Source organism: Rhineura floridana, chromosome 6 (assembly GCF_030035675.1).
Source record: "Rhineura floridana isolate rRhiFlo1 chromosome 6, rRhiFlo1.hap2, whole genome shotgun sequence".
Classification (NCBI taxonomy): domain Eukaryota; kingdom Metazoa; phylum Chordata; class Lepidosauria; order Squamata; family Rhineuridae; genus Rhineura; species Rhineura floridana.
Window position 1 is genome coordinate 76,530,475 of NC_084485.1, and position 16,887 is coordinate 76,547,361.

Consider the following 16,887-nt stretch of genomic DNA (forward strand, 5'->3'; position numbering starts at 1 on the left):
ATTTGTGGAGGCTCCACTGTCAATTAAGGCAGTGGAATTAAACACCACTCCTCTGGAAGTTGTAATCCGAATAGGCAAGACCAACACCCCCTTTGAGGGAGGTTGGATCGTTGGGGGGCCTTTATACAACGCTGCCCCCAGTCCACCGGCCTGCACGTGGACTGGGTGTTCTAGTTTCCCGACGGCTCGGCTTTCCCCCCTTTCAGTCCACAGTCTCTGGCCACATGGCCCGACTTTGAACAATAAAAGCATAAACGTTCCCGGCGTCGTCTTTCCTTTTCTTCTTCCGACAGTCTTGGCCTAGCCCCTCCCTGTCCCTCAGTTGCATTACCTGCCATCCCTGCAGTGGGAAGGGTCTTGTTGCGGGATGCCGAGGCTGAGTATCTCGGGACCTCCTGCTTCCTTTCCAGGCGCCTTCCTTCCATCCGGTGATCTATCTGTAGGCATAGCCGGATGAGCCCTGGTAGGTCAGCGGGGGGGGGGGAGGTCCTGGCCAACTCATCCAGGATTTCAGCATTTAATCCACTCCGGTACATAAACATCAGGGCGGCGTCATTGTAACCAGTTTCCTGGGACAGAATTTTAAAAGCGTTAGTGTACTCGGAAACAGTCCCTTTAGCTTGCTTCAGAGCGCCTAGTTGCCGCGCTACTGTTTCAGCCCTTTGCGGGTCTTGAAACATCTCGCTCATCTCCTGTATAAATCCTCTGTACCTTCCTAAGACAGTATCCTTTCTCACGAGATACGGAGTCACCCATTTTGCAGCTTCTCCCTCCAGGAGGCTAATCACGAAAGCTACTTTAGCCCCTTCGTCTGGAAATTCCGTGTGCCTGACATCCAGATATAACTCACATTGAGCCACGAAGGTTGCCAACTGATCACTTTGTCCCGCGTATTTTGGGGGCAATCCAATGGGAACCTTTACTACGGCAGCTGGAGGGGCTGTTCGCATCTGGTCTATCGTGGCCTTCAAGGTTTGATTATCCGTCTTCAGCGCCTTGACTGCTGCTAGCAGGGCTTGAACATCCGTCTGCAAATCAGCTACCTTAGTCCTCAAGAGTTCCACTTCTTCCATCTCAGAAGTGGGGTTCGTCCCCCCCGCTGCTCCCTTTGACATCTTGTCCCAGTCAAGTGAAGAGAGCGTTGAGGGTGATTTAGGTGGCTCTGTCAAGCTGTCAGGCCCAGGATGTGACTCAGGAACCAGACCAACGGCTGTAGTTAATTCGTGTTTTATTAGGGTAATGTCCAAACAAAGACTGCGTTTTCTCATGAAGCAATACAGGGATACAGGTCCTGCGGCATTGGGAGAAAGTTGACAGAGCAAGGGACTTCTTCCCGCCTGTTCTTTAAGAAGGGGCCAAACGGGCGCGCAATCTTTCGCTCCTCCTTAACTGCCCCTCAGGTACTGCCCGCCTTCCCCCCCTTCTCTCCTGTCTTTTCAGCTGTCTGCGTGTGCGCGGTGAGGGGGGAAGCATCACCCCCTCCTCTTCTGAAGTTTCCGATTCCAGGATGGGGGATAGGGGAGGGGCTGATGGTAAACTGCCTCCCCGCTTTTCGGCTGTGAGCAGCCCTCCCTCTTTCCCCTCTTGCTCTGAGCCTGAAAGAGGGGGAGGCGTGAGAATGTCCAGGGAGGGCTCAGGCTCCCCGTTGCTAAGCGACCTTATCACTGGCAGTTCCTCTGTTTCGGCTTCGCTCCAAAGGGGGGAAGTTCCTCCCCCTTCCCTCTGCCATCCATCCGAATACTCTTCTCCCAACTCTCCGGGATCCAGCTCCCCGGGATTGGGACCCCAGCTCTGCCTTCCGACAATGCCTGAGGAATCCCAGAACAGTGACTAGGCGAGCCGAACACCCATGATAAATGGGTCATATTTGGCTAAGTGAGCCAGTTACTGACACAGGGACTGATCCCCCAGCTGCTGTAAAGAGTGACTGAAGGGAAGGAGGGAGAGCTGTGACCTGTGGTAACCTATGGCACTTGAACGATGGCCAGTTTGCAAGAGGGGAGAGAGAGCGCAGAGGGTCTGGTCCGTGTATGGCATGGAGCATTTTTCTCCTCCGGTGGGTTAGAAGGGAGCTTAGCCAGGCACAGGGGAGGCTGTGCACTTGCCCCAGACAGCAGGTGTAACTTGAGTTGCACTCCGCCTGGGCTGGTATGCTGCTGAATGCTGATTGGCTGGAAGGTTGCCCCACTAGGTTATTTTTAACAGTGCTGTCCAACTGGTTCACGTGGTGGTGTCAGAGAAGAGGAATTTGGAGAATGTAGTAATTTGGAGGAGGACGTGCCCTCAGAGGGAATGGCACAGCCTCTGGTGAATCATGGGACCGGGACAGCTGAGCAGAGGCAGGTCTGCTGTGCCTGCTGGTACTAGACGGAGACAATTAGCCATGGCAGGTGCCCTAGAGTGGGAAGAGCACAAAGATAGAGATTCTCAGCTGGCTAAATCTTCATGGGCACAGACAGTAACACAGAAAGCCAAGAAGAGAGAAGATTTGCAAAAAGTTTTCTTCCTGGCTGTGCATGCATGCTATTGCTGCTACTTTTAAAAAAAAAATCAAAATCAAGCTTATACATCATTTTTAATTTGAAGAAAGTTTGCAACAACTTTGTGAGATGGGTTACTATTGCATTTTAGGACCAGGCTATGTGTTATACAAAAGGCACACAGGGCAGCAGCTGCTTTCATTAACAGCAGCCATCTGAGGCTGACAGTTTGATAGGAAGGGGTGGGGGTGGGGGAGAGAAGGGGGGAGTTTCCTTAACCCTTTCTCCTCAAGTCATTTTTTCACTTCAAATCATGCCACCCAATTGTTTTTCTACCCATAGAGAAAAATAGTGCAGGTATCTGGGTCTTGCACTACCTGATATCAGGTGAACCCAGCACAGGAAAGATGCATCCTGGTTGTTAGGGAAAAAGGAAGGGCAAACTATGAAGATTCCAAGGAATAGAAAAAAATGAAGACTCAGGAAAAGTGTGCTAAAAGGGGAGGTAGGAAACAGCAGCTCTTGAGGACCCCAGGGATTTGTATTGCCTAGTGTCCAAACAACTCACTTATCAGTCACAGCTTCAGCTTCACTCATTGGTTAATAACACTGACAGGCAGGAGCAGCCAGGATGGCTCATTTCACAGAAATCACTTAAAAGGATACCTACACATTTTACTCCATACCTTTCTTTCTAGGAGGGCTAGGGACTTCCTTTTTAAAAACTGAAAGCTCAAATTCTCAGCTACCTGCTGAGGGTGCCACTGAGGGCCTTTGTGGGCATACTGGTGCCTGTGGGCGATGGGTTGATGACTCCTGGTCTTTAGGGTGGAGGCCTTCATAGATATAGTTAATATATGAAAAGGCTTCTATGGGCTCTGGAACTCCTAACAATCATGAAACTATATGGTGATAAGGTGAGCTGAAAATCCTATAAGCAAGTTAAAGAAAGAAAAGAACTGTGGCACAGTCGGGAATGAAGAGGCACCCTGAATAGGAGTTAAGACTGCTGGTGCCTAATGGATTTATCTACCATTAGTTCATCTGCATGGTAAAATGACAAGCACTGGTATTCCAGCAAATCAGTTGATTGCAGGGTGCTGGGTGAATTTTGTTGCCTTTGTTAGAATTGCCCATCAATATTTTTACTTCCTTAGAGCAAGACCTTGGCAGCTGATGTCTGTCAGATGAAGTCTACCCAGCCGTTTTGCCTTGGTATTACAGAAAGAAGGGGGGGATGTTCCTTCTGAAGCACTAGGGGTGTTGAACCAAGGTCTCTAGCTACAGAAGCCATAACGCATTACTCTGCACCACTGTGGTAGTTTATCTGTAGAAGGAGCTACTTAGTCTATCCTCTGCTGCCCTTTAAACTGCTGTCCAGAAGAAGGAATTGCAGCTAGTTGCTCATCAGGGACCAGATGATTCACATAGGCCAGTGGGCTTTACCTGACCCTGGTCTGACTCTTCAGTCCAAGCAACTTATTGCTCAGGCAATAGACTGAATGTCTCTTAGACTGCGTACAATGATGTGGGTTTTCTGGAAAAAACTGAATTGGCAAACTTTCTGGAAAAAATTATAGTACATTCATTCTGTTGGGATGTGAGTTGACTTACATTAATAAGCAAAATGTTTTTTAAAAACAAATAACACCACCATGTTAATTTTACATGCTGTGCCAATATATCAAAGTTTTTCCAAACAGCATCCTGACAGTGAATACAAATCCTATGCATGTGCAGATTGTTCTCCCTTACCTCTGAATACTTGGCATTTGGGGGTGTGATGGCTCTGCCTTTCCCCAGCCTGCTCCCATAAGATTGCCCAAAGTTTCTATTCCTTCATCATATCCGGGTAAAGAGGTCACATTCCTGCCATCTTCATGATGAATGGGACTGCGAAATAGATGCTTGCAGGAATAGCTGAACCGCCATGCACTCGATGTGACACAAATAAATGCCATTTGTTTATTTCATTTGTTAGTCACCCCATACCCAACAGTCTCTCAGCGACTTACAACAGATTTAACAACTTACAATATAAAACAGATTTTGCAGCATACAGTATAAAAATATAAAACCCAAATAAAAAGGAATAACTAAAACAGCCCACATCAAATGCTAAACAAATACTAATACGCTATAAGTGGGGACCAGGGAAATGTGTATGTGAACAAAAAAGCAGAATAAGAGATTTGCCACTCCCATTATTTTGTTTCCCCTTCCCCACCATCTATGTCTCCTTGCTCTATCGGCAGCCACTGCCACCCCTGTTACGTTGTTTTATTTTTATCCTGCATTTTGCATATAATACATCTGGGCACCTTACAAAAAGTGAATATAATAACACAAGTTTATTATTATAAAAAATTAATAACCAAGTCATGTAGTTCTAGAGCAGAAATGCTGTGGCAGGCCTGCTGTGTTGAGGGGAGGGATTGGGCTCAGGGGTGCACACCCTCTAAGGCCAGCTGTGCCCCCCTCCCCAGATCCAGCACACGGGAATTTTCCGGTTGGTAAAAGGATCTTAATGGGAGCAAAGAGAGAGATTTGCCATGGAAGATACTTGGCTCAGGGCACACATCCTCTGCAGAATCCTTTACGTTTTGAGGGGGCAGACCCATCCCAGCATAATGTAGCACTGATTCGGTAGTTACTTACACATCACCAAAACAGAGGACAGAAGAGGGCAGAAATAAGCATAAGATCTGCTTACACGCTTTTATGCATAGGCGCAACATTTAGAAACAATTATTATAATTTAGATAGAAATACATTGCCTTCCTACTGATTTTAGCGTGATTTGAGTGTAGAATTATAGATACCAGAACGAGCAGACTGAAATGCATCTGTATATTTGACACCCATAAAAAGAAAAGTGTGTGCCTGGGAGTGTGTGTTTAAAAGGAACAAAACTGTACCACAAATGGTAAAACATTCAGGGGAGCAAGCAGGGCACATGAAACCCCTGCCATAGGTCAGGAGGGCCCTACATGTTCAGGTGGTGGATATTTACCCTTTGATGTGGCCAGGTGGTCTTTCACCCTCATATTTAAAAAAAGAATGAAAGACAAGCCATGCTTTAAAATGTATGCCTCCAAATGCCCTCTGGAGATGATGATATATAATGACCTTGAGAGCCATCTATTCTCCCATGCAGTAGCACTGGGGATGACAGTGCATCCTCATATACCTTCATTTCCTAGGAGATTTTAAAGGGGAGGCAGTACAGCCGACAAAGCTGCACCTTTCCTTTGAAATGGGGGGGGCTAGCAAAACCACATGATCACTTTATCTAATATGAAGTACCTCCTTGCCTGTATGTCCAGTATAATTGGATGCTGTAAAATATTTAATATTGCACTAACATGTCTTTTAACAGACATATAGGCCTGGTCTATATGTAACGCTAAGTGAAAGCGTGGCTGAGTGTGAATGCATGAATGCAGGTACTCACAGCGAAAATTGCAGCCACTTCACTCCTCCCTAATCCTGCTGCTGCTGTGCTATCCAGAGCTTGGCTACAGATTGTGATTTGCCTGGAGCAAGACTAACCACAAGCCCAGGTTCAGACACAATGCTAAACTCAAGCCATGGTTTAGCTCTGGGTAGTGTGGCAGCGGCAAGATTAGGGGAGGAGTGAAGCAGCTGCAATTTTTGCTGTAAGTACCTGCACATTCACACTTAACTATGTGTTCGCTTAGCGTGGCATACAAACTGAACCACAGAGAAACCAGCCTCTGCCTCAGACAGACCTTCAACTGTCCAATGTAAAGAAGGACACATAGTTACCTTAATAGTTCGGGGTGAACCGTTCAGAAGAACCATTGCTAGCCCTCCTGGTCTTTTTAATTTTGCATCTGGAAGTTCTTTCTGCTGTCTCTCCTTCATACCCAAATACCTTATTTCCAGTCATTTTTTCAACAGCACCCATAATTCTGTTCTACATCCAGGATCTCAAAGGTTTCCATCTGCTATTGGTATTCCCTTATCAACCAGACCCAGTGATTTCTCAGGAGACATTGCCCTGTCCTGGTGCCCTAGCTGTTCCCAAAGGAGCTCAAACCTAAAAGTAACGAACATTTGCACTGATTTGTGTTTTTTCTTCTGTAGTAAAAACAGTCTTGTGTCAAACACTTGAGTATTTCCTTTGCCTCTCAGGATCCCAATTTAAGAATTTCCTTAGGCTCATTAACACCCCCCCAACAATAGCTATTTGTTTCCAGCCCATCACTGATAACTCCCTGGTACCAGCCCCCTGCTGCATATCAGAACTAGAGTCTAACACCGATCGTTTATTCCTAAGCGGTTCTTGTTCAGACTAAACAGCAACAATTGAAAGAGGTTGATAAAGTTCACTTCTCCAAGGGGCAGGCAGAAAAAAGTCAAGTAGAATCAGAACCAACACATGCTTTCATTCTTGTTCAGACTTTTATTGACCTTTTGCTCAATTGAGCTTCAGTATCTTAATAAAGTTTTATTTATTGTTTAGGAGTTTGGGAATATGCTGATTTGTTTTCCCAGTGGCTTGACCACCCTGTGCCATGCTCACCAGCCCCCTATGCTTGGTGGAGAATAACATTAAAGTTTTTTTATTAATTCTTGAGTTGGTGAGACCTGTGCTGCCTCTGTTCAGGGTACATATCAGAAGGTAAAATTTCTCTGAGACGACTGAAGTCTTTAACTCTGCCTAAGTTGTCAAGCCAGGCAGGCACTGTAGAAAAGATAATGGCAGTAGTTTGGAGCTTCATCATCATGGTGGCAAACATAGTATGGTAGAAGGTAAGGATCTCTCCCATCTTCCATGTAATTGCATTGCTCCCTTTTCCTCACACTACTCAGAAGTCGAGGAAAGAATGAGAGACATCAGCAGCATGGATGGATGGATGCAGTGAAGAAAGCTGCTATTGCTGTCATGGTAAAGTTAGTGTCTTCTCCTTTCCACCCTATCTTCCAGCACTGCAGTATCTGAAAGATATCAGACCTTCAAGAATGCAATAAATACTTCATTAACTCAATCAATGTTATAATCCATCCAACTAATGAAATGATCAATTAGTGTACGAAGTTATAGTCTTGTACTCACTTACCTGGGAGTAAGCTCCATTGAAATGGATTGCACTGTTAGAAGAGGAGGATTTAAAAGTTGAACATAAGTCAGGACGGGTTATCCACCTAGTACCATATGACCATTAGTCCATGAATTCATTTTCCAATTAGTCTACCAATCAATTAGCTGAAAAGTCAATTCTTGTTGTTATTTGTTATTCTATTTATATTCTGCATTTTCCACATATATGTGCTCAAAGCAGTTCACACAAACAAGCAACAATGTGTATGTGTGTGTATATATATACATACACACACACACACATCAAAGTATAAATGAGCATAAAGCTCAACAATAAAGCTAAGGCGCAAATATTTAAAAACTAACCCCCCAAATGATACAAAAATCTTTTCCATCCCCCTGACCCCCATAGCTCAACCCCAAGGGCCAAAAAGTCTTCTGAAAGAAGCTGCGTTTGAAGGCTTCCAGGGCTTGGAGGGTGGGGCAAGGCAGGTGGAAGTAGTCCTCCCCTGATGACAAACAGAGTCTCTCTGCCCTCATAGTCCTTCTCCTGAAGGCAGCTCCCTTTTGAAGGCTTTCCTTCAAAATAAATAAATAAATAAATCGACATCAGAAAACGGTCAATGCACTGTTTCTAAAACTGTCAAACTGCCAAACTAGAAAGTCAATTTACACTTGCAGAGAAATCATAGAATCATAGAGTTGGAAGGGGCCTTGTAGGCCATCGAGTCCAACCCCCTGCTCACAGCAGGAAATCCACAGCTAGAGCATCTCCCGCAGATAGCTGTCCAGCCTCTGCTTGAAGACATCCCGCGAAGGGGATCCCACCACCTCCCTAGGCAGTCGGTTCCATTGCCGAACCGCCCTTACTGTCAAGAAGTTCCTTCTAATACAGACTTCAGTTTATCTGATGAGGTGTGCCTGGCGCCAACACTGTTATCTTTTTGGCGCCAGCTCAAAACTTTCCTCTTCTCCCAGACATTTTAGCATGTGTTTTTAAATTATTTTTTAAAAATGTGTTTTTAAATTTGTATATTTGTTTTTAATGTTTTTAATTGCTGTAAACCGCCCAGAGAGCTTTGGCTATGGGGCGGTATACAAATTAATAAATAATAATAATAATAAATAATAGTACAAAGCTATCCAGTTCCTACTCTTAACTGGCATGTTGACCTGGTCTCCTTCCTTTTGGTCTTCTGCTTGAGTGAGGCGCATGCCAAAGAGACAGCTCCCTTGTGTGCTACTAAAGTATGCATGTATTTGCATGTGGTGGGAGTGCTGCTGCAAGCAATTGCAACAATTAAATAATTTCTGAGACGGAAAGTCCAGCTCACAGCAGACCTGGATGACTTCTTCAGACAGGAAAGCTTCCCCCTCCTTGGGAATGGGGAATGAATGATCCTGAAATGCAGCAAATATGGTCTGTGGGGAAAGCAAGCAAATCGTCTAGCAGTCAAAGAGTCAAGAAAAGCTAAGGTTCTGTAACCTCACACACATTTCTTTTTCAATGGTGATTTTGTATTCATGCTACTTGCCTTTTCTCAGCGTTACATCAAAAGTAAGATTTAATTTGAGCATAGATAAAAATATAAAAGCACGTATCTATAGACAGAGAGAGAGAGGGATTAAAAAAAGTGGGGTTGCATGTAGCACTCTGAATTGGCTTTTAAATGTTGAATTCTATAAGCCAGGGGGCAAAATTTCCATAGACAAAGTATTGCATTGCAAAAGTCTATAGAGCATTGAACAGGTGAAATTCTTTTCTCCCAAGCCGTGGGCATGCAATTTGCATCTATGGAAACTATGTTTAAGTCAGCAATAGGACCTGGACATCCTGAGTCAATTAAAACTCTTTTCTGGAAAAAAAAATTCTTTGATCCATTGTAATGTCAGATCCCACGTGGGAAATAGCCAGTCACAAACAATAAAGCTTTCTAGTTAAGCATCAGCTAATGAATTATGCATACAAAATTGGGGAGGTAAGCAGGAAGAAAAGAGACTAGTTGAACACCACTTAGCAAAATTGTCTACATCTCCTGGTTTATTTGCATAGCTATTTATCAGGATGGTCTTAGGGTCATGGGTAGCCAATCTCTGTCACAAGCATCAAGGCATTTGTGACACACCTAGACAAGAGCAGGAGGGCTTGTGGGCATAGCTGTGGCACAGTGTTAGCCCTGAACTTCTGCCTCCCCTCCCATACTGTGCTGCTGCCTGCGCTGGCCTAGACTAGTACTTTGGAATTGATTTTAGCCACTTTTGCCTTTAGAGTGTGTGTAGTTATTTCACTATACAATGGACAGTTTAATCTGGAAATCGCCACCTTTTGAATCAAATAATTGTCAGGCTAAACTGAGACTTTTGATAGCCACATTTACATCTTTTTCACACCTCCACCAACAGAAGTACAAATATATGCTTATAAGACTGTATCCTGGCCAAGCCCATTGGAATCAGTCTCAGACTTGCTGGTGTATTTTTCATCAGTATGTTTAATGAAAAACTTCTGTTTAGAACGCTTCATGGATCAGTTTACAGGTCACACAAGATTCAGTATAAGATCCAGTATAACTAGGCATGACTACTCAAAGCTAAGATGTTGTTGCAGCAATGAGACACATCCCCTTACAACCTTTAAGTAGGTTCGAGCAGGCTCTTTCTACTTGTGTTAAGAAGGTGTCATAGGATGGGAATGCATGTGCATGCAAGCACTCCTCTTAGGTGGGAACGCCAGCTGGGCCTGTTGTTGCAGTTGCCTATATGTCTGGGACGATGAGGGCAGTGGCACCTCATTGAGATCCGCCTCCTCTAGAGGATGTGCACACAGCAGCAGCACCTTGGGAGAAGTGGAGGGGAGGGAAAAGGATGGGCTTCTGATCAGTTGGCATTCCTTCTGTTGTAATCCAGTTGGACTTTCAAACAGCTTTCGACAAAGTACCTCAACAAAGACTTCTGTGTAAGCTTAGCAGTCATGGAATAAGAAGCAAGGTCCTCTGACCAAGAACAAGACTTTGGAGTCGCAATGGATAGTTTGATGAAGATGTGTGCAGCAGCTGTGAAAAAGGCAAATTCCATACTAGGAATCATTAGGAAAAGAACTGAAAATAAAATTGCCGATATTGTAATGCTATTATATGAATCTGTGGTGCAACCGCATTTGGAAGACTGTGTAGAGTTCTGGTGGCCTCACTTCAAAAAGAATATGGTAGAGTTGGAAAAGGTTCAGAAAAGGGCAACCAAGCTTATCAAGGAGATGGAGCAATTCCTTTATGAATAAAGTCTGCAGTATTGTTTAGAGAAAAGGTGAGTAGGAGGTGACATGATGGAAGTGTATAAAATTATGCGTGGTGTGGAGAAAGTGAATAGAGAAAAGTTTTTCTCCCTCTCTCATAACATTAGAACTCTAATGAAGTTCTAATGGAATTCGCTCCTCCAGGAGGCAGTAATGGCCACCAACTTGGATGGCTTTAAAAGAGGACTAAACTAATTCATGGAGGATAAGGCAAGCAGTGGCTACTAGCCACATTGACTATACCCTCCATGGTCAAAATACCAGTTTCTGGAAACTGCAGAAGGGAAGAGTGCTCTTGCACTCAGGTACTGCCCTGTGGGCTTTCCATAGGCATCTGGTTGGCCACTGTGAGAACAGGACGCTGGATTAGATGGGCCCTTTATGAGTTGCATATAATGCCACATTAATGGAGGGCCTAGAACATGGGAAGAGATTCTCGCAAATACAGCTGGTTGCACTTCCAGAATAGGAGTCTTTGCTTCAGGGATGGAGTACCTGCAGCCTCATTGGGAGGGGGGAGAGCCAAAATGGAGTCATGGAAGGATGAGAGAGGAAAGCTTTCTGCAAAGGATCAATTCAGACAAGAATGATCTGCCTCTTTTCTGACAGCAGAGAGGAAAGGGGGGAAGGAGTGTGATTACCCCTGAAGAAATGCAGCCCTCAACAGAAAAAAAGGCTCCGTAGCCCTGCTCTATTTATTTTTAAAATGCACAACATCTGGGTCACAAAAGTGGCTTACAAATTTAAAACTTACAACATACAAAATTTAAACAAATTTAACACTAGAGATTAAAACATAAAATATGAAAACATCAGAATAGCATTCATGGTGCAAAGGCCTCCTGATGAAATAAAACCATTTTAGCCAAGAGTCTGGGACTTAGTAAGGGCAGTGTCTACCTGATTTCTAGTGGGAGGGAGTTCCATAGAGATGGGCCCGCTACACTGAAGGCACAGCCCCTCTACTAAGTTAAACAACATCATGCTGATTTGGTTATAAAAGGAACACCAACTCTTGAGTGGTTTGTGGAGCTATTTGGGGCCCCAAATAAGAGAGGCAAAATTCCTCTGAGGCCTGCTTTAAAACAAAAAAAGTGTCAGGAACTACACATATCAAGGGACGTGCATTGAGCCAGCTGGCTTTTATGATGAGGGCATTGTTACTCCAGTACATGGTATCATCCTTCTCACATGGTGCTGTTTGACCCTGTAGAGCACCTGGCCTTGTCTGTTGAAGTCTAGGATTATGTGTTGGGATGGAGAGGGGGAGGCATGGTTGAGGGGCTGTGGTGTGTCTTCATTTCACAGAGAGAAGCCTGTTCTCAGAGCTGTCATCCAGTGCCTGTCTCGAAAGGAATACAGGGCATTGGCATAGCCAGAGCAACCATAGTTGTGCCTGCTTTCTCTTTTTTAAAAGAGATCTTCCAAGTTAGTTGCACGTCATTTCAGCAAGCTTCAGCCACCACCATCTGGTCCATTAAAATAAATCTGGCATGCTTCCCCGCCCCATTCCCCCCTCACCCCCACCATGTTCAGAGGGGAGGGGATGAGAGAAAAGAGAGCTCCCAGCTGCTCTGACGTTTGAATTTAGATTGGCCACAGCTGGCCTGTAAAATGTGGAGCAAAAGCTCTTCTGCTTCAAATTAGGACAAGGAGGTTGGGAAGTTCTGTTTTAAAAGGCCAGCGCCACTTAAATTATCCCATGGGGTTGTGTGTCCTGTACAAAATGAAACCACAGACTCTGACAGGGCTCCATGGTTTTGCCTTTAATAGCTGACCCCTGATGTGTTGCAATATTTTCTTGGGAGTCCCATTGGGAAAGTGGCCAAAGAACCCTTATAGGTTCTAGAGCAAAGCATGCTCTGCTTGTGTGAGAGCTTGATGGAGTGCAATGGAATTGGGCAAGAAGCATTCCAGGTTCTCAGCATGGCCCTCAGCAATGGCCTCTGAGTGTTGGGCCTCTCCCAGCATAGTGGGAGGAAATTCTGTATCTAATGGGAGTGGTGGCTTTCCTGCTAGGTTTCTGGGTGTCCCATGTTTGTGCCCTGATTTCTGAGTGCACAATGCACACTGTTCAGTTTCATGTTCCTTTCCTATCCTTGTGGAGTGCTGTAGGTGTCTTGTTCTCAGTATGTAAACAGGAGGGCTGCAGGCATAGCCTTTTCTGGCGACCTTGTTCATTTAGACAACTGTTGTGTTAGTGCCACCTTCTGGTAAAATGTCATTGAGCTTTGGCTGATTTTTTTTTCAGATTAAGGATCCAGGAAGATGTTTCTGAGTTTTCAGAGGATGGCCTTTTGTTCACAAGGAAGTGTGGGGGCAAAGCGCCATCTTTCATCATATTTTTAATTTATTTTTTCTTTAGGTCGCAATGAATTGATAGCAAGGTACATCAAGTTACGGACGGGGAAAACAAGGACAAGAAAACAGGTAAAAATGTGCTTGATTTCTCCTGCACCCCCACCCCCTTTAAAAAAATCACTCTTGTAATAGTATGACCGAAAGAGGAAGTGGCACCCTTTGAAGGCCTGCTGAAGTCACCCACATGTGTGCGCGCACCTGTGTTTCTATGCACGTGTGTTTTGTGTGTGTGTTCCACAACCATAATTTAGCATACCATTTCAGAAAGGTGATGCGACACCTAAGCCAGCAGCAAATACGTTGGGGAGACTGTGACTTCAGAGTTCTGTTTCTGGCTTCAGCCACTACTGTGCTGTGAGATCCCTGCTTCACCTTTCTTTATTCCAAATGGGGATGATAGTTACCTAAAAATTATGCGAATTGACATTTGCTTGATTTAATATTTTGGGATCTTCGGTTGGAGGCCACTAAATAAAGCCAAGGAGTCTGTAACAACAACTGTAACTTGCAGATCCTTTGCTGTGTTGCAAGCACTCAGATTGGTGAAGGCTTTCAAAAACGTTTTTCCAGAATTACTTGGAATAAGAGCAGTCTTATAACTTTACATTGTCTTACCAGAGCAAACTTACTAGTCCTTTTATTATCCACCTATCCAAGGCCTCATCCAGAATCCCTTGGAGGACTAAATACCATTTTGTCTCCACCACTAGACTGGGAAGAATCCTGAAGCAGAACCATATGTAGAGGGTGATAGGGGGTGCTGTGTGGCATTGGAAGTGGTGTGTAGGCAAGGTGGAGATTTATTTATTTTTTTTCAAAAGAGGAGTGGTCCCTAGGGAAAATTATTCATTAGCTTTGTTGCTTCCAGCTCTCCTTTCAGCAGCAGATGCTTCTTGAATCTGTAGGATAGTAAGGGCTGTCTTGGCTGCCCCCCCTCCCCCGTGGTGAAATTGGCAGTGGTGAAATCTTTTTTGCAAATCAAATTGCATCATGCTGCGTTCATGTCTGGGTTGTTCTGCTTATTCTCTTCCCCCCCCCCCAGTTTTGGGGTCTCCCTTGGCAGCACCAGTGGCTGGAGCGCCATCCTTGCCATTTCCTCATTGACAAACTGTTGTGCAGTTCTGTTGTGCTACTCCTTGCAGCACTTGTGTGCTCTTTGGGAGATTCAAGAGAGATTGGATTTCTTTGTTCCCATCAACCAAACAAACCCTGCCACCACTGTTGCTCCCAATGAAAAGCACTGCATGGGCGAGGGTGGACAAGGGGAGAAGGGAAGGCCAGGAAAAAGCGCTCAGGTAATGCTTTTAACTCTCACCACTGCCACCATTTCTGTACTTGATGCTGATGACTGAGATGTGTGTGTGAGAGGGGAGGGGGTGACAACAACCACAACCACTTTGACCATGTCCGCTTCTGCTTTGGCCACACCTATTGCTGGCATATGACCCTTGGAGAGCTGGCCAACAGCACATGTGACACTTGGGCTAAAATGCCCCTATCTGGCCCCAAAATCTGCTCCGCAGGGTCTCCCAACCCTCTGGACCAGATTTTGAGTATGCAGGGGGCTGCAGAGGAGAGGAGGAGGAAGTTCAATTGCACAGATGGAACTTTGTGTGTGTGTGACTGTAGCATTGGATACAACCCCTGGTTTTTAGAGCCTCTTTGTTACTCTTTGAGTATGTTTGCATAAGTGTCTCCCCTGCTTCTGGTTCAGCCTTAATGGACAACTGAAAGTGTACAAAATAGAGCTGGGCAAAAAAAAAGCACAGTATGCATCTACCATAATGTATCTTTGCTCTGCCATGTCATTTGGGGGGACTGAGTCTATAGACTGTCCTGGTTCACATGTCACAGTAAGCCAGAGTGCTGTGAGGAGTTTGCACCCACTTTGCTCCTCTGGGATGGCAGCTAAGTCAGGATTTGTCTTAGTGTGTCATCTTAGTCAGGGATCATGGTCTTAAGGTATTCTTCCTTAATCATGATTTGTAACCATCGGACAAACCTTGGCTACAAATTGTGGTTAAGAAAGAGAGGCAACACTCTAAGCCAGCTAAAAAGCCCCAGGAGGAGCAAAGTGAATGTGATTTCCTTGTCGGGAACCAGCACATCTGTGCATTCATGCTAAGCCATGGTTTGTCTTAGTGTGACATGCAAACTCAGCCAGTGAGTTCATCTGAAACCTGAAAGAATCCTCATGACATTGGAAATGGAAACATGTCTGTGCTGATTTCTCTAGGCAGTAGTGTGCTATTGGGTTGGCTGAAAGCAGATATTGTGGAGTTAAGATTTAAAGAGTTTTGCATTATATGTATCAATATAACAGCTATTCTTCTTGCTTCCACTCACCTCCAAGGTTTGCAGTCCTAAGACTTTCTGGTGAAACCTAAGGCCACTCTTTGCCAACCTGATGCCCTCCAGATATATTGGACTACAACTCCTATCAGCCCCAGCCAGCACCGCTGCTATCTGGGGCTGATGGGAGTTGTAGTCCAAAACATCTGGAGGGCACCAGGTTGGGAAATGCTGCCTTGGGCTGTAGGTACCTTGAACTGGTTAGTAGCATACTTAAAAACTATATGTAATTGGATTGTAACCTTTGGCAAGTGGTAGGGTCTTTCTGGATGGCAAATATGGGTAGCCTCCATCACAAAAGAGCAGATGTAACTTGTCTTTTGCTGTTGTTTGGCTTACTGAATCTCACTAGCAACGCTAATTGTTAGAGAGATGTTTTGGTATAAAACTAAATCCATCCCCAGGTAATTAAAGTAGATGACTGCCTACACAGTGAGGAAATGCCAGTCTCCATCGGCTGTCTCTAACACAGACCAATAGCTAGTGTAGTCTTGGATCTTCTCATAGACGTCCTCTAATTTGGGAAGGAGCCACTTCCCCTTTTTGTGGTGAATATGCAAGATTCCAATTTATATTTTGATAACTGAGAGTTATACATTGTAATCTCTGTAAATATTCTTTCTAGAGGCACATTTAAGCCAAATAGAAACGGGGTTTCTGTACAAAATAGATGTACAGCTTGCTAGGCCTCATAGCAAATAGGCAATTTCTGCTCTGCAGAAGTGGCTCAGGGTCTTGGACATACAAATGTTGCCATGTATTAACTGTTTGTGGTCACTGGTAAAAAGTGGCTATGTAAGATGGTGGTGTGGTGCTCTAGAGGGGTCACAATATGTAGACTCAGGGTTCTGTTTGCTTAATTTAGTGAGAAAAATGGAGGATATATATTAAAATTTTCTTGTCTAAAATTGGGTTCCTTGTTTAAAAGCTTCTAAGGCAGGAGGAGATGCCATTAATCTCCTGTGAAAAGCTGGGAGTGGTTATAATCCACACTTCCGTATTCACCTCTGTTTTTCTCTCTGAATGAAGTTTTGCAAAGAGCTGAAAAATATTTCAATTCCTAGGCATTCAGTAATCTTGTTTTAAGAACCAGGGAGACTATGCACTTAGATTTTTGAGACCTTGGATGGAAACCTTTCAACACTTGATATCCTGGGTTCTATGAAGAAGGGTTCAGTTCATTTAGGAGAACTGAAGTAGTACATCTGAATTCACATGACTATGGGTCACGTGGTAAATACCTGAATCAGCAAAATGTTATGTTGGAGATAGCCCACAGTCTGTGGAAGTGCATAGAAGTCTGTGAGAGTAAGCCACATTATTAAATGCTATTT

The 16,887-nt window shown here is 44.5% G+C and overlaps 1 protein-coding gene across 3 annotated transcripts in view; it reads left to right on the top strand.

Moving 5' to 3' along the window:
* The window catches only part of TEAD3 (TEA domain transcription factor 3), a 136,140-nt gene that overhangs the window by 101,608 nt on the left and 17,645 nt on the right, over nucleotides 1-16,887 (top strand). For all 3 annotated transcript variants that reach the window (XM_061632490.1, XM_061632491.1, XM_061632492.1), the window contains exon 3: nucleotides 13,206-13,270. In XM_061632490.1, coding sequence (XP_061488474.1) covers nucleotides 13,206-13,270 — 65 coding nt within the window. The remainder of the gene's footprint in view (nucleotides 1-13,205; nucleotides 13,271-16,887) is intronic.